Genomic DNA, 25,851 nt, shown 5'->3' on the forward strand with positions numbered 1-25,851 from the left:
TATCTATCTATCTATCTATCTATCTATCTATCTATCTATCTATCTATCTATCTATCTATCTATCTATCTATCTATCTATCTATCTATCTATCTATCAGGGTGTTTCAGATACAACGTCCAGTGCTTATAAATCCGAAATGACTGAGAATAAAAAGATTAAACAAAAACTGAGGTAGGAAAATGTCATAGGGCACATCACATGGTGTTGTTGTGGAGACCCCTAGGGCCCTCCTTCAAGGGGGCCAGGGGCCAACTTCAAATTTTCAAATGGGAACACCGAACACGTATTGAATCATACCTCATTCAATAGTACTTGAAAAACGAAACAAGTTTTGTAGGAAACAATTTTCGATTTGGGGCACCGTTTTTAAATGACCGCAAAAAGTGGGTCCTATATCAGATAAAACGTCCAGTGCTTATAAATCCGAAATGACTGAGAATAAAAAGATTAAACAAAAACTGAGGTAGGAAAATGTCATAGGGCACATCACATGGTGTTGTTGTGGAGACCCCTAGGGCCCTCCTTCAAGGGGGCCCAGGGGCCAACTTCAAATTTTCAAATGGGAACACCGAACACGTATTGAATCATACCTCATTCAATAGTACTTGAAAAACGAAACAAGTTTTGTAGAAAACAATTTTCGATTTGGGGCACCGTTTTTAAATGACCGCAAAAAGTGGGTCCTATATCAGATAAAACGTCCAGTGCTTATAAATCCGAAATGACTGAGAATAAAAAGATTAAACAAAAACTGAGGTAGGAAAATGTCATAGGGCACATCACATGGTGTTGTTGTGGAGACCCCTAGGGCCCTCCTTCAAGGGGACCCAGGGGCCAACTTCAAATTTTCAAATGGGAACACGTATTGAATCATACCTCATTCAATAGTACTTGAAAAACGAAACAAGTTTTGTAGGAAACAATTTTCGATTTGGGGCACCGTTTTCAAAATGGCCGCAAAAAGTGGGTCCTGTATCAGATAAGACGTCCAGTGCTTATAGGCCTAAATCAGAAATGGCTGAGAATAGAGAGTTGAAACAAAAACTGAGATAGAAACGATGATAAAGCATATCAAGTGGTATTGTTGTGGTGACCCTCAGGAAACTCCGTGAAGGGGGCCCAGGTGCCAACTTCAAACTGATACAGGACTTTGTGAAAACTACGGAATTTCATGAATAATTTTTTACTGACCTTTTACTCAAAATTGGAGTCATTTCTCATCTCACATTTAGCGATATTTTGCGTCAACTCTTTCTTTTTTCTTTCTTTCTTTTTTTTTTTTTTTTTTTTTTTGGTAACACTGAAGAGAACAATGTGGAAATACAGGAAATACAAAAATACCACCGACAATGTTTGGGAGTGCACAAATGCTTCCTTTCGGAGTTATATAGATAGGCTGCAAAAACATGAAAAAATTAACTTTAAAGGTCCATAGCTCCAAAACTATGGGACCTACCGTAGTATATCAAGACTTCACTTCGAAACAAATATGTGCGCTATCCCAAAATGCATGTTACAGAATCCTAAGGTACTCACGAAGCAATTTTTATAGAGGGAGTTTGGCTACGGACATATAATTTGAATTTCTCCAACTACCTCCATAAAAATTGTTGTGGAAGAACTACAGGATTCTGAAACTTGGATATTTGGATAGGGCACGTACTAGTTTCTAAGTGAAATCTTGATTTAACTACAGTAGGTCCTATAGTTTTGGAGCTATGGACCTTTAAAGTTCATTTTTTCATGTTTTCGGCAGGCTGTAACTCCGAAAGGAAGCATTTGTGCACCCAAGGTGGTGTATACTTTTTCTTATCTTGGTGTCAAAAGTTACTTCCCAAACGTTGTAGGTGTTGTTTTGAAACACCCTGTATATGGCTTCATTGTCTAAACAGAAAAGATCGGCTTTTTTATAATATTAAAATTTCCGTTTCTTTGGAATCGCTATTTAAACCTTTCATTAGAAATAAGGGATGAAGTGTTTCATCGTGCTTGACAATTTCGCTTCTCAAGGGAAATTTCTGTAATATTCATTAAACTTTATTCTTCACCACTGGCGCAAATCCCGAGGGGGATGGGGGGACATGTCCCCTCCAATCTTGGAACTGAAGGGGACTGTTCTCCCTAATAATCCGATTTGAAATGTGTTTTTTTGATGAGAAATGTGATGATTTGTGTGCCACAAAAGAAAGTGAGATGAAATTGATGTCCCCCAGAATAAGCCTTAAATTTTCCCGCGTCCCAATATTGAAGACAACTCTGCTCCCTGATCCTCCACAGCACTACTTTTAAACTTCATAAATATTTTGAACAACGCTAAACAACAACAACAACAAAAAAGGTCTTACCGGTCCACCCCCCCCCCAATATTGAAGACAGATTTGCGCCACTGTTCTTCACGTGAGCAGAACGTAGACTTGTGCTCGTAATAGTACAATGTGCTGTGCGCTATTCTGCAATAGTAAGTTTCACAGTAGCGTTTTGATAGTTCTTGTTATGAGTGAAGTGGATAACTTGAGTTTGTGTTTGAATGATGAACAGTTAATACAAAATAAGTTCTTTTTTACTTGTTTGTTTGAACCAGTAATACTCAGTGGTGCTATTCTAATTTTTAACAACCGGTTCTCTCTCTCTCTCTCTCTCTCTCTCTCTCTCTATATATATATATATATATATATATATATATATATATATATATATATATATATATATATATATATATATATATACGGGCGGACTGACCAGGGTCGCTAGACTGCCATCGCGGCCTAGGCCCTCTCAAGAAACAATTAATGAAAACAATAAAAAAAAGAAAGAGAAAAGCTAAAATAGAAAAAAGCTAAATAATTCGGTAGATCATTGGTTATTATACTGCCAACACACCCCTCTTCCATCCTTCCATCAGTAAGTTAACTTTTTCAATAGGGCCCTTTTGTTACTGGATTTTTAGCAAGGCTCATCTTTCACTAAGGTCTTTTATTATTGGAAACTGTGATTTAGTTTGTGCCTAGAGCCTTGGGCCCTTCTTTCAGTACATTGAGCAGTTGGGGCCCTTTTTCATTATGTTCAGCAGTCTTTCATTATATTGGACAGTTTTGGCGCAATTCTTTCATTATATTGAGCAGTTGGGTGGGAGGTTTTTTCATTATGTCGGGCAGTTGGGGCCCTGGACCCTTTTTCATTAGGTCCAACAGTCTTTCATTATATTTGGCAGTTGGTGTCCTTTCATAATTGAAGACTAGGATCATCGTTGAAGACTATATCTGGGCCCATATTTAACCACAGGCTGACTGGTCCTTTATTAATGTTAACATATCTTGTAGGTCTACATTTGATAACTCAAAAATGGCAAAACGCGCATTCTTAAAAATGTATATACTTTTGCGTAGTCCAAATATCAAGTTCATTTAGAACATAAAACTTGCTACAAAAATACAAAAAAATTGTGAGGAGATGAACCAACAGCTTGCTCAATCTGGTGTAGAGACAGAAATGAAGGAAGACTTTCAGCCCAGAACAATCTCAAAGAAGAAGAAAATACCAGGAGAGCTTACCGCAGATGAACTGGGAAAGAACTTAAATGAAAGTGAATAGGATAAATTCAGAATAAAAAAAAACTTAAACGAAATTCTGAATACAGCTGCTACATGTGTCAGTCATAGATTTCAGCAGCTAAAAGACTTACTGTCTGAACTTCAGATGCTAGATCCCAAGCAGTTTTCGGAAATCAAGAAGAATGCTGTGCCTCAGGGGCGGATCCAGGACCGACTTCTGGGAAGGGGGGCCGTGGGTTGTCATACTGCTACTTTTAAAGGCTCCAAACTTTGGGATGGGTTTTATTTATATACATAAAATAAGAAAGTTTCCTCTTCTGAGGGTGCGCGCGCCCCCTGGATCCGCCCCTGGTGTGCCTGTAGGAGCTTTTAGAATTTTTGCGAAAAAACTAAATATAAAACAGGAGGAAATATGCAAAGAGCTCCAGCAGTTCTTTGTTATGTATGACACTGTCAGAAAACGTTCTGCTTTTTGATGATCCTGAAGAGAATGATGCCCCAGAATCCGTAGAAGATGATGATGATTATGCATCTGAGCCTGCTTTGCGAGGATGGAACATGCTTGGACGGGATTCACGGCAAGCGTGATAATGATGCTGCAAACACCTTGTGTAAAAATTGTATGTCATGTGCAGGGAAAATTTTGTACCAATTTCTATGTCAGTCTAGTTGTTTTAGTAATTTTTCATACTATGTATACAAATATGTGTATGTATACAAATATGTGTTGTCTTTACCATGCACACAAGTGACATATCAAAGGTGCTTCTCAAAGTTAAAGTTGGTGAAAACAAATCTCAGAGCTAGTTTGTCTGAAGATATTTTAGATACACTTTTACTAATGAGTATGGAAAGAGACATGTTAAATTTAGCGTCCGTGGACGAAATTATTGAGGAACTCTGCAATTCATCATCTGAACTGAAAACAATCTTAACTTTTATATTCCACAGTCAAAATTATTATTAGTTGTTTAGTGTCTCAATTTTCAGTAAGCTGTCCTGTTCATTCCACAGTAAAAAGTTATTGGCTATTATTCGTTTAGTGTTTCAGCTACTATATGACAATACAATAATAATTATAAAATATTCTCTAGAAAGTTAATGTTTCTGGAAATCCTGTGCTTTGCTGTTTGATTAAAACTCGTTGTGACATCAAATTTCCAATGACCAATGATAAATCATAGCTTGCAAAAAATACAAATTAACAACGAATTTACAACTGCATAATATATATATATATATATATATATATATATATATATATATATATATATATATATATATATATATATATATATATATATATATGAGAGAAAGAGAGAGGTATAGGTAGATAGATAGATAGATATAGATATAATTCTCTTGGGAAACAAACCAGACAAAGTAGAAAAAGTCGTTTTCTTAATGGATACCACAAGTGAGTAGTGGCGACCTACACAGAATCCTTATCCAAGGTAGTGTGACGAAATTATGTAGCATTGCGAATATCTTGGAAACGAGTTGTCCAAGATATAATGTTGTCAAAAAGTATTAGACCTTCATTCAGCAATGGATCTACAATTATTGATAATGATGTTTTAAGTATAAATAATGGTGTTTCAAATATATATAAATGACTCTCGCCCAGGCCCGTGCTGGCCCACCGGGACATGTCCCGGTGAGCCCTCCGAAACATCACATTATATATAAAGGTACATTTTTATATAATAAATTCTTACAGTTGTTATTGGTAAATAACCCATGATAAGTACAGTGCGATCTTTACACAAGACGCCCTTGCGAAACCACATCAAAGATAAACAGTTTAATTTATTCTTCTGTATGGCATAGTCCTGTACAATGAATACATACTGTAACTGTTGGTAAAGAACCCGTGAAGGGTACAGTGCGCCCTTGTCCTGTGATTGTTCCTGTATGTTTTAGAGCAGTATTCGAATAATCCTTTCCTATTGTATTTCTAAAATATAGCTATATTGATTTATTAGTATATATTTAGCTTAATTTTGTTAGACACAAAATTCTTATAAGAACTAAAATTGTTTCTCTAGCAAAGAAATTTTTACAGTTTAGCTATTGACGTTATTAACAAACCTTGATTTTAATACATAAAATGGCGCCCGTATATATATATATATATATATATATATATATATATATATATATATATATATATATATATATATATATATATATATATATATATATATATAAATATATATATATATATATAAAGGGTGTAACTTAATTAAGATACCAAACTTCAGGAGGTGACTCCTGATACGATACAAAACGAAATGTATACACCAACCTGAGTGAAAAAATACCTCCTTTCGGCGCCTTGATCACACGAAAATTTGTCAGAAAGAAAGTAAAAACAGCCATAACTCAAGAACAGAACATCGGATCGAAGTCGGGTAAGAGAGAATGCCAATTACATTTAGTCGTAGATCCCATTAGTGTACAATCGGATATAGCGCAGTGGCGACGCAAGGGTGACTTCCAAAGAAACTGGAGTATTCCTTCGACTATTTTATCAAACGTGGATCTTATTAAACGCATGCAGGGACATGGGTTTAGAAGTAAATGCAGATAAAAATAAATACATGGAAGTGTGCCGGGATCGTAATACGGCAAATTATAGATGTGTTAAAATATTAAATAGTACTTTTGATAACGTGGATACTTTCAAATATATAGGATCAATATTAACAGATCAAACTCGTATTCACGAAGAAATTAAATGTCGATTGAAAACAGGGAATTTGTGTTATTATTCAGTTCAAAATCTCTTGTCGCGACTTCTGTCGAGAAATTTGAAGCTTAAAATATATAAAACTATAATCATGCCTGTTGTTCTGTATGGTTGCGGAACATGGTCGCTTACTCTGAAGGAAGAATATAGACTGAAAGTATTTAAGAACAAGATCCTGAGACGAATATTCGGACCCAAGAGGAACGGGAATGGGGAATGGCGGAAACTTCATAACGAGGAACTACATAATTTATACGGTTTACCCAACATTGTTAGGGTCGTCAAGTCTAGGAGGCTTAGGTGGGCAGGCCATGTAGCTAGGATGGAAGAAAGTAGAAACGCTTTCAAAGTCTTGACTGGAAGACCGATCGGAAAACGACCATTAGGAAGACCTAGGCGCAGATGGGAGGACAATGTTAAGATGGATCTCGCAGAGATAGGAATACAAAGTAGAAACTGGATCCAGTTGGCTAAGGATAGAAGTCAGTGGAGAGCTTTGGTGAACGCGGCATTGAGCCTCCGGGTTCCATAAGCCATAGAGTTAGTTAGTTAGTTATTTTATCAAGCATTGAATCAGGAAAACGAACAACAATCAAGTACAAGATTTCAACATTCAAAAATAAGAGTACATCGTTCAAGTTAGAAGAATAGACCTACTTCGAATTTGAAAGAAAGATACACATGTGTGATTGATCTATTTTGTCCCAGCACAGAATAAACTCTCGGGAGAAGAATTTAAATGAATTCTTTAACGTATCACAGGTGTATCTTCTAGGCTAATGGTAATGGACGTCAAATGAACGGCTTTGTATCCAAGTTACAAGTATGTGAAAATGGAAACAATAACTTTGACCCAAATTAGGTTTAAAACGACTGTGTATTAGACAGTCAGGCGGCATGTAAAAAACAACATGTAGTGTCGAAAAATGCAAAGATCATATATGATGAACGAGTGTACAAGAGATTCTCCATACGACACAGGGATTCCCATATATTGCGTGAATACATATTGGGCAAAAGTAAGCTGAATTAAAATGCTTCCTCCTCGTGATATGCTATTCCGTGGAAAATGATACTTCTGTGCCCAGAAGCTACAAAAAATGAACGAAACACGAGATGTTGTATACGTTGCATAACGATACAAAGAAATGCGCTGGGACAGTATACTTAATTTATCCGTTAGGTAAATCTTCTATCAGGGATACTTTCGAGGGGCTTTTCCCTTTTCTTGGAGTTGGCAAACCGCCCCTTAATCCTGAGCTACGAAAAACTGCATTCCTATTGTGAATATACCAAAATAGTGTCGTAGTGTAGCCTACTTATATTTTGATTTTTTCACTACTGGAAACATTTTCTAGAAGAAAATACATGCAACAAATGGTGGGAAATCTTTTTCGAATTTTTCTATGAAATTTGGAGCTGGATGAAATACCTACGCGGAAGAAAAAAAGTGTGTCACTTTTGCTTAGACGTAGCAGCAATTACGGAATTATCGTCCCTTGTGTGCCACTTGCGAGTGCCTCGCAGAAGGTTGTATAGCAGTTTTGATGTGGAAGGCATAAATTAGCGTGGCGTGCTGTAGTGGGCATCTGACGCAACTTGTGAGTGATATACATAGTCCGATGCTTTGTTATTACGTGTGGAAATGCTGTATACAGGATACAAAGTGTTGCTTACAACGGTAGAGTGTTGTGTCCATATATTCACGGTCGTGTAAAACTCTAGACGTTGGTGTTTAAGTAAAATTGATTGTATTAATCTGTACGTGACTGCGCAATGGTAGTTGACCCTGTCCACGAGCAGACAGATATACACCTCATTTATGGAGATGCAGGGGGAAATAACCCAGAAGCGAGGCGTTTATATGGTGACTGTCGCCCTCAAAAGAGAGTAACTGTCCTATTTCTTCATATTCGCCTTCGGGAGATAGGGTCTCTTTCAATTTCCCCTACTTGAAATCGGAGGAAATCGCACTATGAGGACAGTTGAATTTGAAGACAGGGTACTGGGAATGATCAGAGACCGTTGTGAAACTAGCAGTAGCCATGTGTAGGGAGTAAACATCCACATGCAATTCTAGTGAACTATCAGCAGAGGGATTTAGTGTGAGTGCGCTATGCGGTATGGTGGATAATTTTGTTGTAGGACCCTATTTATTACCGGCCTGCCTGTTTAAGAGTACGTATCTTTTATTTTTAAGTAATGCTCTCCCAAAATGGTTAGAACATGTGCCCTTGAACTTAAAACAGCAGATGTGATCCCAGCATGACAGTGCACCTGCACATTTTGACAGGAATATGCAGACCTAACTACATGAAACACTCCCAGACAGTTGGATTTAGAGATATTGACCTGTGTTATGATCACCTCGTTCAACCTACCTCACGCCCCTTGATTTCTTATTTGGGGAGTTATGAAACGCCTTTTGTATGCAACACCAGTCACGACAGCCGAAGAACTTGTTGCTCGAGTTAATATAACTGCGCCAATCATCTCCGAAATTTCAGGTGTGTTTGACCGCACGCGGAAAAAGTTCCTTCGCCGATATCATCTTTGCAATGCGGTCAACGGTTAACAATATCAGAGAGTGAACTGTTATTCTTCACATCTGTCTCGTGTACACATACTGCATTGCACAAATACTGTACAAGATACTTCTGAGTTTTTCACAGTTATCCTACTTTGTACAAAACAATAAATCGATAGTTCTGTATTTCTTTGTATCATTGTGCAACATGCGCAACAGCTTGTATTTCGTCGAGTTTGCTTCTGTGCTCGAAATTATAATCTTCCACGGAATTACGCATTACGAGGAGGAAACCTTTTAATGCAGCATACTTTTGCCCAAATTATTTAAATCTTGTACTTGATTGTTGTTCGTTTCCCTCATTCAATGTTTGATAAAATACTCGAAGGAATACTCCAGTTTCTTTGGGAGTCACCCTTGCACCGCAACTGCACTACATCTAATTGTACACTGATGGAATCTACGACCAAAAATAATGGACATTCCCTTTTGCAAAATTTCGATCCGACATTTTGTTCTCGAGTATGACAGCTGTTGCATTTTCTCGAAAATTTTCGGGTGGACATAGCTCAGAGGCATTTCTACACCCGTTGATCTATAATTTTTGTTTTATCTCGGTACCAGGAATCACCTCCCGACGTTTCGTATATTAATTAACTTGTTACTCTCTCTCTCTGTCTATATATATATATATATATATATATATATATATATATATATATATATATATATATATATATATATAATGACCTTTCTATGGGCGCCCTTTTGGTAGACTTGTCCACCGCCCTCTTTAGTATCCCAGCACGGGCCTGCTCTCACCATTTCACTCATATGATCCCAGTTCTCATTCTTAATATCTGAGCATCATTCTTGATATCTCATGCGTGTGTGTGTGTGTGTGTGTTAGAGACCTGCACGGGCCGAATTTTTCGGCCCGAGCCCTATCCAGCCCGAACGTACCTAGGCCCGGCCCAGCCCGCGCCCGAAAAGTTTTGGAGATTTTCGGCCCGAGCCCGGCCCGGCCCGATAAGTTTTTCAAAATTCTTGGTCCAAGCCCGGCCCGGGCCCGATAAATTTTAAAAGTTTTTGGCCCGACCCCGGCCCGATATTTTTTTAAAAAAAAATTAGCTCGAGCCCGAATCTTTCTCAAAATTTAGTACTAAATTTGACCTAACCCTCAGAAACATTTTCTAAACTTTGGTTCACAACCTGACGCTTGCCTTCCAAATGGTACCATTACCTGCTAGAACTTTGCCTGTCATCGAGAGAACAAAAACTCCCTTCCCTGTAGGAAAAATCTAACTTAATTGATTTTTAGCATAAAGTGAAGATGGCAATATTGTTTAACGACAGGCAAAACATTCCCACCTCCTCTTGTCATATTTGGGTTTAGTGAAGGTCAAGATCAGAGCTCAATTTACCGCATAATGCCTGCAATCCTCTATAGTGAAAGTGGAGCCGCTAAGCAACACAAACTGTAAATAGCTATTGCATTCTTTGTAACATTTTTCACGGACACACTTCTTCAACGTTTTGCTTTATTCCAATTATCGTTTAACGAAAGTCAATAATTATTAAAGAATTGCAATTGATCGGCCCCAGCCCGGCCCGACCTGAAGAGAAATCAGTGTCGGCCAGCCCAAACCCGGCCCGGCCCGAAGAAATAACAGTGTCGGCCCGCCCAAGCCCGGCCCGTGCAGGTCTCTAGTGTGTGTGTGTTTATATCTGGGTATAAGAAACGGTTCTACGAACTCAAAATATTTTCACAACCGGTTCTTGCGGACCGGCTGAATAACACCACTGATAATACTCCATGTGAAACAGAGGTATTGTTATATTTTTCTTTGTGTTGAACAGTGAACTGAAAAATAATAGGCCTACCTATATTGTGTGAATATGCACTTTCCGAGCAGTGTTGCCACAGTCCTAGCTCTGAAGTGGGCTGAAAAATAGTACCAAATTGAAACAAAAGGGCTGAATTTTATACCAGGGTAATACACGGCTCTATAACATGAAACTGAAAGAGGTAATGTTCTAGAACAACTCCCCCCCCCCCGCCTCTTCCAAGAGTACAAATCAACTTGTCGATATAGATCTATAAAATGCAGAAATGTTTGGGTATCTTTCGTCAATATGGCGTCACTAGTAAACAACTTAGCCCGCTAAGCCAGCATATATGTTAATGTATTTTTCGTGCTATTATTTTTTGGTGTAGAATCTTTGCAATGACAAATTATAGACTTACTTCAGCACACGCTGGTCTTCTTCAGAATACTTGATTCAACGTGTTTGTGTGTGTGTGTGTGTGTTTTTTTTTTTAAAGGATTTGAAAATAATATTTCCACCACACTGTTTCCTTCTGGTCTCCTTCATGCGCGGTGCGGATGCGCCCATCTAGCGTCATTTCTATCCCAGTATAGTTCGATTACGAATTTCCCACACAAAGTCCCTAGTGTTAAGCGGTGTAACGCCACAGAATGCAAGTTCAACAGCATTTTTTAAGAGTCCAACACACAGTATAAGTAACGTGAGATGTAGCAAAATCTTACTGACATTTTAGAAAATGTAACAAGTATTTGTTAAATGGTGCTGAATTGGGTAGAATTGTACCAAATTTTTCAAAAAAGGGGCTGAAAATGCCAGCGTGGCACAAACGGACCGATGAATGATAAAAAGGGCTGAATTTGTACAATTGTACCAAGTGTGGCAACACTGTTTCCGAGAAGTATTTCAGCCTTCCCATTTCAAAACTTCACGTTACGCCGAAACGACTACAATTGGAAAAATCCCACCATTTTGCATTGTAAACCTCCTATTTCCAACAACTTTCCTTTCTTTCATTTTTTCATATCTTTACTCAGTGTTCGAAGTGGAAAAAAAAAAGCAGATGCGGTAATGATTTTGACTCAACATACCGGCTATTTAAATATTGTCTTGGTCACTGAAAAACCAGAGGCGGTATGGCATACAGCTGCATACCGTTTCACTTCGACCACTGTCTTTACTCATACCGAAGTTGGTTTATGGCCCCGAACTTTTGATACACCCGATTTATCGGTTTAAATAAGTTTTTCATACGTGAACAGAAACTGTGATTATATTCTTTCTACCATAAGCAACCTTCAGCAAAAGAAATAAAACCTGTATTTATATACTTTGATAGTCTACAATTGCTTTTAACTGTTTTTATTTGAAAAATGCTTTCCATTGTTGCTCGACAATAGATATATCGGATATCGTTGTTCTTTTATCTAAAATGCTATAGAAACCAACATTCGCGATCCTGGTTTTTAGTAGCTGCGAAAGTGGCAGTGCTGGACAGTGAGTGAAGTGCTGGGCAGTGAGTAAAGTTACTTATTTTTTTGTATATATATATATTTTTTAAATGAATTGGACTTCAGATTAAGGTAAGAAAAGAAATTCAAGTTAATTGAAAAAAGTCAGGTTGAGCTAGCTGAGTAGTAAAGAAATTTATAGATTATATCTGTTGAACTTAGGCTTACATGGTAGTTTAGGCCTAAAAATATAGATGATGAACATCTTGTACATTAGTGCAATATCTCAAGCCCAACTTTTCTGCTAGTAAAGCTTTATTTAATCAGCTAATAATCGATTCAGTAGCCTTGTAGATTTAAAACTTAGCTGTAGGCTTACAACTATAACTCAGTAGAAAATGCGTTGCGTATATTTTAGTGGTCTTTATATGTTAATTTGTAGATTTAGGCCTAATTTGTGGCTTTTAGTGTGATGAGGTGGTTCTTTCATATTTCGTTTAGGTGGTAATTTACATTGAATAGGTGAAAACTTCATAGAATAGGTTAAATCAAGATTTCTTCAACGTTAGGATTGCAAAACGCGCGTAGGAAATCAATATGGAAGGTGAAAAATAAAAATTAGGTTCTTTTATAAAAATTAAGAATAAATTTAGAAAAAGGAAGATAGGCCTAGTTACTTATACAGGTAGGGACGCCGGCTACTAGATACAATAGAAGGTGAGGGAGGGTAATTAAAAAATGCTGACCATTGTAATTATAGCCATAACTGTTGAGATCTAAAGTTTTTGAGGTATAGAAAAGGCTGAATTGCTTAGTACTCTTGCATTCGTACAAAACAGTGAGCTCTCTCGTAGCGAAGCGATTAGGATCCACGTCTTTGGCGTAGAAGACCCAAGTTCGGTTAAAAGGGAATTATCGTGGCCTCGTATTTTTCAACATTTTTGGGTTTAAAATGTAGATTTCGATTAGCTATGTCCAATGGCACCACTTTTGATTTCTGGAACCGACCACTTCAAGGTCAAATTAGGGTCAAAAATAAAAAGTGGGACCATTTGGGCAATGCGAACCAGTGACGGATTGGAACGAAATGGGTGTCATTCGATTAGTATTTACATGTACATGAATAACTGATATTCCATTTTCCCGAAAATGTTATTTTGACCCCGAAAATTAACGAAAATCTGGAATTTTGGATCTGGGATTTTCGTTAATTTTCCGGATCAAAATTGAATTTTCGGAAAAACAGCATATCGATTATTCATATACGTGTGAATCGAATCAAGTGACACCCATTTCCTCCCAATCGATTACTGGTTCGCATTGCCCAAATGGTCCCACTTTTTATTTTTGACTCTTAGCTTGACGTTGAAGCGGTCGGTTCCAGAAATCAAAAGTGGTGCCATTAGACACAGCTTCATCGAAATCTACATTTTAAACCCAAAAATGTTGAAAAATACGAGGCCACGGTAGCTCCCTTTTAACCGCGTTCATGTTTGAGTATTTTTTTTTTTTTTTTTTAATGAAGAAACTTACGATTTGTTAAATTGTAGATGGAAAAAAAAAAGATCATGTTGAATTCCAAGAATTAAATATTTTATATTGTTGATTATGGGAGAATCCGATTTTTCTTTCGAAAAGTCCAGAACTAGTGGTAATGCAGAGGAGGGCAAGGGAGTCGGGTGCTGCCCTGGTGACTACATCCGCCCCTACTGGCTCCCGGATATGTTGTATTGTAATGTAGGTTACGTAATATGAAACTACCCTTTTCAGTATACAAAAGAAATAGCTGCCGTCCAAAACTTTTCTCTGACCGCCGTTTGCCGCCCCAAGAAATTAAAACTAGCACCGTCATTGCCGGAAACTCAAACTCATCGGTGTATGTTACAAGCTTGAATTTATAAATACATTAGGTGTATAAATTAGAATTATTGAAGTTGTAGATGTCTGTAGTTCTTTTGCTGTTGGATAGACAACTGTTAAGTAGCCAGTATGTTGATAGTTCAATTAGTTTTGTGTTTGTTTCCATAAAGTAATTCTGTAGACCAAACAAAAGGTTAGTGATCTTAATGATTAGTTATAAAATAATTATTTCTCTTGTTTATGTTTTTGATTTTTTGTTCTCGGTGGACAAGGTGAAAACTGTCTCCGAAACACTGGGAAGTTTCCAGTGATTTCCAGACGGAATGATCCTTGCAGAGAGAACGTAATGTTAAATTTAAGGGAAGGTTGCATTGTCGATGGTGTTAGTTTACTCTTCAATCGTTTTCCTCCTTTTCATAATTACGCTAAATAAATCAATATTCATGCTTGATTTTCGTAAAAATACAAAAGCAGTACTGACGGAAAATGTACGCCTCGCGATTTGTGAGTATTAAAGTGTGTGACGTGAAACGATATCACTACTATTTCTTCTTCCCCTCCTCAATTGCAGATTTGAAAGCTCATATCAAAAGCAAAGGGTATACTTTATTGCTTCCCCAACAAGTGAAAAATGGAAATGAAATCCGTAAGTTTTACGTCCCACAGTTATGGCGGCTAGGCTGAAGGAGACGGTGATGATGAGAAATGAATGAAATGGTGGTATGAAACGGAAGAATCCCGAGAAAACCCACGCATCAGGTTTTTTGTACACCTCAAAATTCACTTGACGCGAGCTGGGATCGAACCAAGGACCTCATGCACCAGAGGTGAACGCTCTACCTCTGAGCCATCGCGGCCCCTTTCCGTGTAGTGTACATATATCAGTATTGTTGGTGTCACGTATTCCAGTTTTTATAAATGTAGGGTGATAGTAGAATTAATTAGGTAACATCAGAAGTTGCGAGTGGCGTTTCAGTTAAATAGCGGATGAAGGATAATCATTTTAAAACTTCACCAAGAAAAATCGGAACGATGTAGATTTTGTAATAGGTCCCAAGCGATCGTATTTGATTGTATAGCGACTATGCGTTCCTGTACTTAATTGACTTTCTTGTGTGTTTGGTGCATGGTAAACAGGGTGTACTTCTCCAATGAAATATTAAATGATTGATGTGCTAATAATGTACAACTTCGATTTTACAATGATTCTAGGAGCGAGTAAAAGTGTTATATCTGTTTATTATGTATATGTATACACATTATGTGCATACGTATCCGGTGGATAAGATGGAAAGTAATACAGTAGGTAATCTTAACGTTATCCAACTCATTGTATAGTGCAGTAGTTCCCAACCGGTCTGTCGCGCACTCCCATAGCGTGTGTCATGAAGTTTTAGAATGTAATGAGCCAATTAGAATCAGTTTCGAGATAGACTGTAGCAGACAACGCCTCCGACGGTAGCAACTTATTCGAGGCCCCTCGTACCAAGTCTACTTCATTTTCAACCCTATTAGTATTATTATACTTGCAAACGCTCGAAATAACGATTATCCACAAAGGTAGTAGCATACGTACTTCTGTACTACTTGGAAGCTACTGTCCTTTGAAATACGTTTGATGACTCTACCAACATTTAACCGCTGTTACATAAAACAAAATATAATAGATTTTTCCCTTTATAACAAACAACCTGGGCTCATACTGAACTTATGCACAAGTATATAGGTGTTTTTCGAATTTGCAACTACTTCTCAAGTCTGTTCATAGGAGTCAACTCTCAAAATATGTTTCCCACAGCCCTGTGATTCCGTAAGGGCTCTACTGCTTTAGTATCTGTACGTTAAATAATGGTAAATATCGCAATTTTTAAAGAATTCAGGAAACCGTACGCACATTCCTCTCCGTGATATACTAACTTTGTTCAGGGCGCAAAATTTCCTGCCCCCAGATCGCCATTGGCGACTAGGAATTTAGAGCTGGCGATCAGCATTCAATAGGAATTGTTTCTGCCTAAACTCGCAGGGCTGCGCAGTTTCAGTGTCGCACGAAAATAATTGTCATTGAGTGAGAGAAAACAGGAAATATGAAGTGTTCACAATGGACATGCAAAGTGAAGTCTTCACAACGTTGTAGTTTGCCCCTCCTTTCCCACCCTCAATCGAACGTTTGCCTCCTGGTACGTCAACGCGAGAGATAGTTTTCTCCACTGTTTGAAGCTAGAACAGCTGCGAGGACAGCCCAGTACCTAGATACATCAACCAATCACGTCACGATGTCAGTGATAAATAAATAGCAAAATAAATAAATATATAAAATATTCGTAAGAACTAGATATTTGCGTGAGATACCATTATCATTGCAATCGACAACTGGTACTTCAGTGCAGAGAGAGAGCGTTACACAATGTGTGGTTTTGAAATTTTATGCCCTGATGTAATTTATTTATTTGTTAAACCAAAGGCCGTTGGGTAGGGGTGGAGGGGACCTCTCATTATGTGTATGTGAGAGATACTAGCGACCATCATTTTTGGATTCTCAATGCATCTGATTTTGAAATTTTGCGCCCTGGTTTGTTCCTTTAAGTGTAAACACTAATTAACAGATTGGATGTGACTTGTAACTTAAAATTTTCGATTTCCAATTTATATAATTTATATAGATTGTTTTGATTTTATTTTCTCTAATAAGTTATTTATTTATTTATTTTTATTTTAGAGTATTTTATTCACAGGGTGATAATTACTGTTAGAATATGGCCTGTAATTTCATTTGTTTTTCTTTTTCATTCTTTTTCCTTTTTATATCTTAAAGATATTGTGTAATATATTTTTAGTTTAGTTTCAAATTTTTTATACTTGTTATTGTTTGATATATTTTAATTCTCCAATATTATGTAGTCTTAAATTGTAATCTCGTTTAATACATTCCATTTTATACAGCCCAGCCGTAGTATCTTGGTTGCTGAAAAAGGTAGAAATTTTACCTGAAATATCAACCAAATTAATAAGACAGTATCTAGGGATTATTATTTATTTTCGATCAAGCTTGTTAGCTCATATCAAAATCATAAATTTCCTTAATTTTAGTATCTCAGAAATCAAGGCATAGTGTTCGATCTGCATGTAATGTGAATCAAAACGCGTATTCACGTTTCTGAAGTTAGAAAATTGAAGAGAGAGGTAAAAGCCATTTATTTGAACTATTTCAGAAACAATAAAGTTGGTTTAATAATTTTTTATCTATAGAAAAAATACACACTTGTACTCATGAATAATAAAATTTAATAATTTAAAAACAAAAAAGTGAAATTTTCGTATTTTAGGTTTACTCCTGTTAATATTTTAGAAGGAATTATTTCGAGCATTAGTGTTGAATAATATATCTTCCATTACAAGAAAACTTTCGATTTTGTTTTCAAATATAAAAACTAAATAGCATACGCTTATGAGATTTCCCCGAGTAACATTTTTCGTATTAATCATTGATGAAATCCAGTTTAGAGTCCTAATATTTTTAAATCATTCAAGTTCATTGGAAGTTAGATGTCTCGTGTATTGCATAACACACGTTGTGAACTATTTATATCTTAGAAGAATTCGTTGACGATAGACATTAAAATTTCTGATACCTTAACAAACGAAATAGTCAAAATTAATTCTAAGAAACACAACGTGAACATTTCACTTTCTCGCATTATTGTATAATAATTGTTCTTCATTTCCTCCATAATTCTTGTGAACTTAAGTTATGTAGGATTTTAAATGAGATTATATAGAAAATAGAACGGAATATGATAATGGTCTAAGCACATCCTAACCTATTTTCTTGTATTCCAATGTTCTAGCAACTTTGGTTTGTTTCTGATGCTAAAATGTTAATCTGAAGGATCGTAGGGGCCCTCGATACAGACAATGATTCGATTGATTTATGTTTACGAGAGATCTCCAATATTTGTGCCTTATGCTGCGCTGACAATTCTTTCGGGGCCCACCTTGTACACGCTTTCGGAAACTTTAGCCTGTCGATTCATCGCCAGTCGTTGACGTCGATGGCCTGCTTGATATTTCCTCGTCACATAGACAAGTTCTTCCCTGTTTGAAATGCGCTACCCATTCGTAGATCTTGCTTCGCGATTAACAGTTGTCACTATTCTGTGCTTGCATTCAACGAATAATTTCCGCAGGTTTAACACCTTCCGCAAACAAAAAGCGAATCACTGCCCTCATTTCTTTCTTTGTGCATATCGACAATGGAGCTACCATGTTTAGCGGTCTGCTACACTCTAACGGCTAACGCGGGAATAAAAGTGACATGTTGCATAGAAGTGTTGCAGACGACACTAATTCAGCGCTAGATACTAGCAGTCATACCAAACCCTAGTGCGAGAAACTGCAAGTGTCCCTTTACTTTTTTTTCCCGTCGTAGAATATCGTGGCACCTTCATGAGTTCCGCCATATCCTGACCGTGATGTGTTTTTAAGAAACTCATCTTTCTTTTATATCTGCTGCTGCTTCTAATGATAGTAGGAAGAATTATAAAAGGGCTGAAGGAAAGTTAGATACGACACGATGTCGTGATATGACGGAAAAAGATCTTCCTTTGGTACAAAGTTAAGAATATGAAAATAGGGTTTATCTTCGAGCTGTAGTATCCAATAAAAATATGTTGGCAATGAAATAATCTAGAACTAATAACATCTTCAAAAATAATATTTTAAAAAATGCTTTTAGGTATATTAAAATTTTTGTTTTGCTTATTATATAACGTCACTTTTAGATATTAATTTTTTATATTGTTTTTATGTGTCATGTGATTTTTGTTTTATTCCATTGTTTTATATATTTATTTATTATATTATATATATATAGTCTAAATTGTACAATACAATTTGTCTCTCTCTTCCTCTTGATTTCAGGCTAACGTCTGTGATCTAAGTTCTGTATTTTCTAGCTTCAAACAAAAGAAAATATAATAGTTTACATACAGCCTGTATATAAGATATGCTATTTTCTTTTGTTCTTGACTATGCATAATGTAAACATCATTTTTGTTTACATTATATAAACAGTAAATTTCCGACCCCATTGAAGGGCATTATATGAATAATGTCCTCCGTTCACTTCATGCCTATGAATACTTAGAACATGGCATGAATATCCACCTTTTTAATATCTTTTTTCCAAATTGATTTTAATGTTGTCTGGTAGAAATTTTTCGAACTGTTCATTTTTCTGCGTTAAGTCATTTACAGTAATTTTTTCTTTATTTCCATTTCTTGTTATTGTATTTGCATTATATTTCTATCTTATTTGTATATTCTTTAATCACTAAAACACCACGTTAAATTTAAGTTATAAAAATGCATAACTGTATTTATTATGAATATTTATTAGAAGTAGCTCACTGCTCAGGAGATATTTCTTTTCAACGTTTCGGATAACTCACTTTACTAAAACTTTGTACTCTGTCTTCTGGGAGTAAGATTTTATTTCAATACAGATTCTTTAGTAGTAAGTTAAGAAACTGCTGATTTCTTATTTGTTTATAAATTTAAATTTTGTAATTCAACATGAAAGTTTGATGTCATTACCAAGTCTCCCCCCCCCCCTTCGTAGAAAACACAAAAGGAACGAGGTTCCAGGGAAGTGTTCAGATGTGCCTGGCGATTTCCCCCCTTTTTGCCCTTCAATTACCACATTGTATGTATGTACAAACATTAATAACAATTTTGTGTATTTTTGTGCTTTTTTTAAAATCATTTTGTGTATAACGTAGAACTTTTCTCTTAATGTAACAATTCTAGTGCCTATGAAGTCATATACTTTCTTCAGTTGAATCCAATGTATAACTTTCTCGCTTTTCTTTTCAGTTTTATTATTTTAGTGTTTGTGTGTTTGTATGCAAGTAACTGTAGTAATATAACCTTGAATCTTTTTATTATTTCTCTCAAGTTGTGTATTTTTATGTGTAATACATACCTTTCTCTGTTTCTTTTCAGTTATTGTTTTATTTTTATAATTTCTTTTACATTTATATATATATTTACATTTCAATCTTTTTTCATTATTTTTTATGTTTATTGACATTATTTTGGTTCTTTTTACTTTTTTATAACATTTTTATAATTAAATTTTATATATTTTTAATTATAATATTCTTATATATTTGTATAATCTTGATTTTTAGTTTTTTTTAAAAAAATTTATATCATATTCTTAACTATTATTCTTTTAAATTTTGTTTTACAATAGTTCCTTTTTTTTACAATCTTTTTTCAGACATCTTTCACATTTTAAATTTTATACTTTCTGTACGTACGTATTACTCTGTTTGTTTGTGTGTTTTAAAATATTTGGATGTGTTTTTATGTGTATATACAATTTTCCTATGAAACATGATATTTTCTTTCGTTGATAATTGTGTGTATAATAATGAAATCTCCATGTTTTTTAGCAGCTTTTTTTATTATATATGTTTCCAATTTTGATACTTATTTATGATAGTTTTACGATACTTATTTTTTTTCATCTTATACATAATTTTTATTCATTTTTTTATATATTTGTGATTATTTTTTGTGTGTATTTACCTATGTTTGGAAGGATGTTTTAATGAATTCTGTATTATATATTTTTGAGTATTTATTCTTTATAATAATTTTGTTCACACTTTTTGATATTTTACAATTTACATATTGTTTATTATATATAGCGTTTATTTTTAGATACTTTAAATTTTGTATACAGTTTATATTTATAATTTGATTTTTATATTGTATTTCATTGTTTACTGTTTTTAAGGTCTGATAAGTTACTATGCTTAATTCTAGTTAATAAGTTTAATTCTAATTAATTATCTAAATTAAATATAACGATGGGAGGGGGGTAATTGTCGCGATCGTCGAAAGTTCGGAAGGGTACTACATTTCAAGATCGTCGAAAGCTGGGAGGGGGGTATTTATTACAAACGTTGAAAACTACTACCTCTGATTGTTCCAGTTCATCGCCTTCGATAGCCAATGTCTCTGTACAAGCCACGCTGATATCTTCGAATCAAGCCATCAATGCTTTCAGTGAAATAAGCTGTTCCAGTTCTCAGATTTCCATCACTATGTTAAGTTCTGTCGTGCTGGTCCATCTTAGCACTGTGTCATCTGCTGTATGTTCTCCAGACTTTCCACATATTTCATTTTGGCCAAGTAGAGTAGTTAGAATTCAGTAGACTTACCTGTGCAGTTAATTCAAGTCAAACATCTTGTTTTTATAAAATAGTATAAAATAATAAATAATTAATATAATAATAAAATAATAAATATAATAAAGTGGTAATAAATATAAAATATTTAAAAAAATACTATCGAAATATAGATAGTTTTTGGATATTTTATCCTTATTTCTTCGATAAATGTTAACTCTTAAAACTTAATTTCCAAAATACATAATTAATTGAATAAAATATATGCGTTAAATTTGTCAAAAGCCGATTTATGCACTTTACATGTAACTCTGTAAAAATTACCAAAACTTTTTTTTATGTAGTTGTTAATTTGTTTTCACTGAAGATTTTTTTAGGTGCATTTTCTTCCTTTGGAAACAAAATTAAAAACAAAGAATTATGTTTCCAATATGAAAACTGAAGTATTTTATGTAGCTTCTACTGGAAATGTATTCTAATGTAATTCTTGAGGAAAGACATTAGAGGTACTTCGTTATTACTTTTTTTTTTGTAATTTAATGTCCCACGATTATGTTCCAAGACTAAGTTAGACGGTGATCATAATAATATACGAGATGGTGGAATGAAAAAAGTAGGAGGAAACGGGAAAACCCCTGAAACGTCCATGACACGGTGTTTGTCCACCATACCAATAAGCCTAATTGGCGCGAGCTGGGATCAAACCAGGAATTTCATGCATTAGAGGTGAGTTCTCTACCACTGAGCAACCGCAATCTATTAAAAGTGCTTCATGATAAAATAATTAGCGTTTTCGCTTTTAGTTGGAAGACCCAACGTCGTTTTCTTGTACACTAGTGCATGTTTTTGGGACCCCACACAAGCTATATATATCCTTACAAGTAAAATTGAACATATAGCTTCGGAACAATCAATTAATACCTATAAAGACAGTTTTCTAACATTGTTTCTTGACTTGAATTCGTTGTAACATTGTGAGTGAAGTAGATAACGTTGCAAAGCCTGCATTAAAATAAATTGACAAGTAAAGTAGTTCATGGTACTGTAGATAATGCAGGTTCTAGAGGGCATACATTCATTAGATACGAACGTAGATTGTGAGTAGTGAATAGTTGATTATGAATGTAGCCCAATAAACCAAAATGATAAAGAAAGTAGATGTAGTAAACATTCCGTTACTGATCAAGTTGATCTAATTATAATAACAGTTCTAAATCAATGAAACGTTATCGATTATCAACTAATAACAACTGCTAAATAAATAAAAATGTTATCCTACAGAAACTGTTAACAATTCATCTATTATGCTCTCCAATTTGCTAGTATCCATAAAAGTTTAAATTGTAAATGAAATAAGTTTATTGTTCATCATTTCAGTTACTTGACTATAACATTTTAATCTGTTATTCCTAAAAGAGAAGTGAAGACAGGTTATCTTTATTTATTTATTTATTTATTTATTTATTTTTATATTTATTTCTGAAATAGTATACCTTTATTTTATATTTAAATAATAATAATAATAATAATAATAATAATAATAATAATAATAATAATAATAATAATAATAATAAACAATGTGTGTAATCTCAAAACAAGAGATTTAAACTTTTCATAAATACTTCTTAAAATAAAAAGGGCAGTCAAGTAGCAGATATTTTCTGACACGCTAAAGTATAGTGCTGTACCTTTGAGGTGAGTCATAAGAACAACATGAAATTAACATTTGAATCATCAGTCAAGCAGTTGTATTGTACAAAAAGTAACTGTTATAACAAATGGTATAACACAAAATAAAAGAAAGGTCAGTAACGGATGTTGTAGATACTGGTAGACTTCTCTAGAAATAAGACTCTGCACAGGAGCGCAAATAAGATTCCGATAGTCTTTTTTTTTTTTTAAACGATCCATTGGATTGCATGATTTTTACTCTAACAAGATATAAATCTAATTTGCGTTCCTAAGTTGTTCCAAAATGAACATAATTTTCCTAACGTGTTATCACCTTTCTTTACAGATAGGATAGCAATGGATAAGATGTATCGAGTGCTTCAAGAGATTTCGTCTGCTCGCAGACGACTGGAAGAGACGACCCAAAGTGTCCTGGCAGAAGGAGAAAGACTTCGGCGTGTGCTTGAGAGACACGAGCCAGGCACCAGCAATGTTCACAGTCAGGTTAGCTGATTCACATTATAATTAATTTACAAAATAGTACCAGTAATTAAAAGAAGACCTTTATCTATATAAACAAAAATATGTGTGTGTATGTATCAGCTTAACTCTGGAACACCTGGACCATATTTAAAGGGGTAGGAAGGGAGTTACGTCTTTCATAAATTTAACAACATCCCCTAACAAATTACTTCGTAACTTAAAACATGGTAATGAATGCCTACATAACAGGGGTTACGGGAGTAATCTCGCTATATATAAAAACGGATGTATGTGCGTGTATATATGTTCCAGCATAACTCCCCATGTCAGTGGTTCAAAATTTATGCTAAAAATGGAGCATTTTATGTTTATTTGATCATTACATTTTCATTGAAAATTGTGTTTTCTGAAGCAAGGGAAACAGTTCGCCGTGCAAAGAATGGACATTCAGTTAGTTGCGCATACTATACACCTTCTTGCAGAGCACCACCTTGGACAGTGACGTACTTCTATCAACGTTCATGACACTTGTCACAACGGTTCCGGATGGAATCTTTGTCATCTCCTTCAGAATACGTGTCACATAGTCTTGATTTCGTTAGTTGAAGTGAATCTCCATTCTTTGAGTAACTGTTCTATTGAAGAAATCTTCCAACACTCAGGGTGAGGAACGACTGTCGTTTGGATTGTACAGGAAACACCATGATGAAGGCTCGGGTATTGGACAGTTTCATCTCACTTATTTCTATTTAGTGACTGATGCTAACCTTTCGTACTGTGTAGACTATATCGTATCGTCCCACGGAATATTTGACAGGTTCTAGTAGAATGTTCACAATACTCAGACATCAGTTAACTTTAGGAGTTAATCAGATTATGTAGAATAATTCCGTTTTTAAATTTTTCCTGTTACATGTTATTGTTATTCTTATTTTTACTTATTTTTTAATATATATTTTACAATTTTGTCATTCATTCTTTTAGCCATTTCACCGACTCTGTTTTAATTTTTATAGTTTCTTTTAATCTCTTATTTTGTCATTTTATACTTAAACTTCAGTTTTTAGAGTTTTATTTTGAATTTTTAATGTACAGAAAGTGTCAGTCATTGGCCGTACCTTTATTGGAACAAATAATGTTGCTGCTGACGTTCCCATTAAACTTCCAGTAATTAATCAATCACCTTGTTCAAAAGATATTGATCCTCGTTCACCTGCTAATTATTTCTCCATTGACCACTGCAATCACTCTTCCTGTTACTCATTGGTTAACTTCTTGGGAATAACGTACTCATACACCTTGCATCTAAAAATCTTCCATTAAGACAGCGTAAACTAATCCTTGAGAGAGTCAAATTACGTTTGTCACGTCATATATTGACTGATTGTGGTTTCATAGGGCCTCTTCCTGAACTCTGACAGTCATTTCTCTCGTTTCATGTACAATTTTCTCTGACAGTAATTAAATCATTTATTTATAGATATAAACCATAAGTCTATCTTCCTCTAAAAGAGTACATATTATAAAAATTCTACGATATGAGGTGCGTACCAAAATTACACGCCATTTCCCCATAATTCTTGCAGTTTTTATTTTCGAGAGAGATATATATGCTGCTGTCAGTTTTCAAAGGATAATTCCCGTTCACTTCTAGACGTCGTTGCAATCTTTGTATGTCGCTATCAAAAGCGTCTGAGAACTATTTTTCTAGCGTGTGTTTTAGACACTGGAAAAATTTCAGTTCCGAGGGGACTTCTGGACTGAAAATATCTGTGTCGCAACGTACCGGTACCTTTCAGTTTCGAAAACGGACAGAAGTCACTGAAGCAGAGTGGATAAGGAACCCCTTCATATTCTTACCTTGTGAAAAGCCTTCTTCACATCCGAGAGACCATCTTCTCTTTATCCAGCTGTCGAAGAGTCTAACGTGATTTGTCAAAGTTTTTTCCACGATACAATGTGAAACTTTTCTAAGGTTACGGACATCTTCAAAGAGCAGTTTTCTCAGATAGTTGACATATTTTCAGTTGACACCCAATCCACTTCCATATAGTAGAGTCTGCAAAGGGAGCATCCTTCCACTAGAGATGAATACACAACATGTAAACAAAATCTTTATTAAATACCTCTATGGTGAAATCAATCATTTCAGGATAGTATTAAAAAGAACTTTCTTTCACAGACGAATATATGAAAAACGAATATAGAAGCTTGAGATTTTGTAGTTATACCTTGAAGTCCAAAGTCAAACAATGTAATTAGGTTAATACTCCGTTATTTGTTTTGTACTGTCGCGAAACGACACATAATTTTGGCTTGCATGTCGTATTATTTGATTTTAGCTAGAAAAAGAATTTTCCAGTTCTGAGAGTTTAGGTATCTAATTAAACTACTGGGGATACGAAAAAGTGGAGAAATTAAACAAACTTTTGTCAGAGAAATAGATAATCATTTGTTAGTAAAAGTAAGGGAAAACAGTTTACAAAAATCTGTAGGAATCCTATAGGTGGAAAGACATTGAAACATCTGGTT

General features: G+C 35.1%; 1 protein-coding gene across 1 annotated transcript in view; it reads left to right on the plus strand.

Annotated features, from left to right (window-relative positions):
- Positions 1-3,451: 3,451 nt before the first annotated feature.
- The window catches only part of LOC145675233 (uncharacterized), a 36,620-nt gene continuing 14,220 nt past the window's right edge, over positions 3,452-25,851 (plus strand). The window contains exons 1-2 of the mRNA XM_081745615.1: positions 3,452-3,584; positions 23,183-23,340. Coding sequence (XP_081601741.1) covers positions 3,452-3,584; positions 23,183-23,340 — 291 coding nt within the window. The remainder of the gene's footprint in view (positions 3,585-23,182; positions 23,341-25,851) is intronic.

This window comes from Thermobia domestica, chromosome 18, assembly GCF_964235325.1.
Source record: "Thermobia domestica chromosome 18, izTheDome1.hap1.1, whole genome shotgun sequence".
Lineage (NCBI taxonomy): Eukaryota > Metazoa > Arthropoda > Insecta > Zygentoma > Lepismatidae > Thermobia > Thermobia domestica.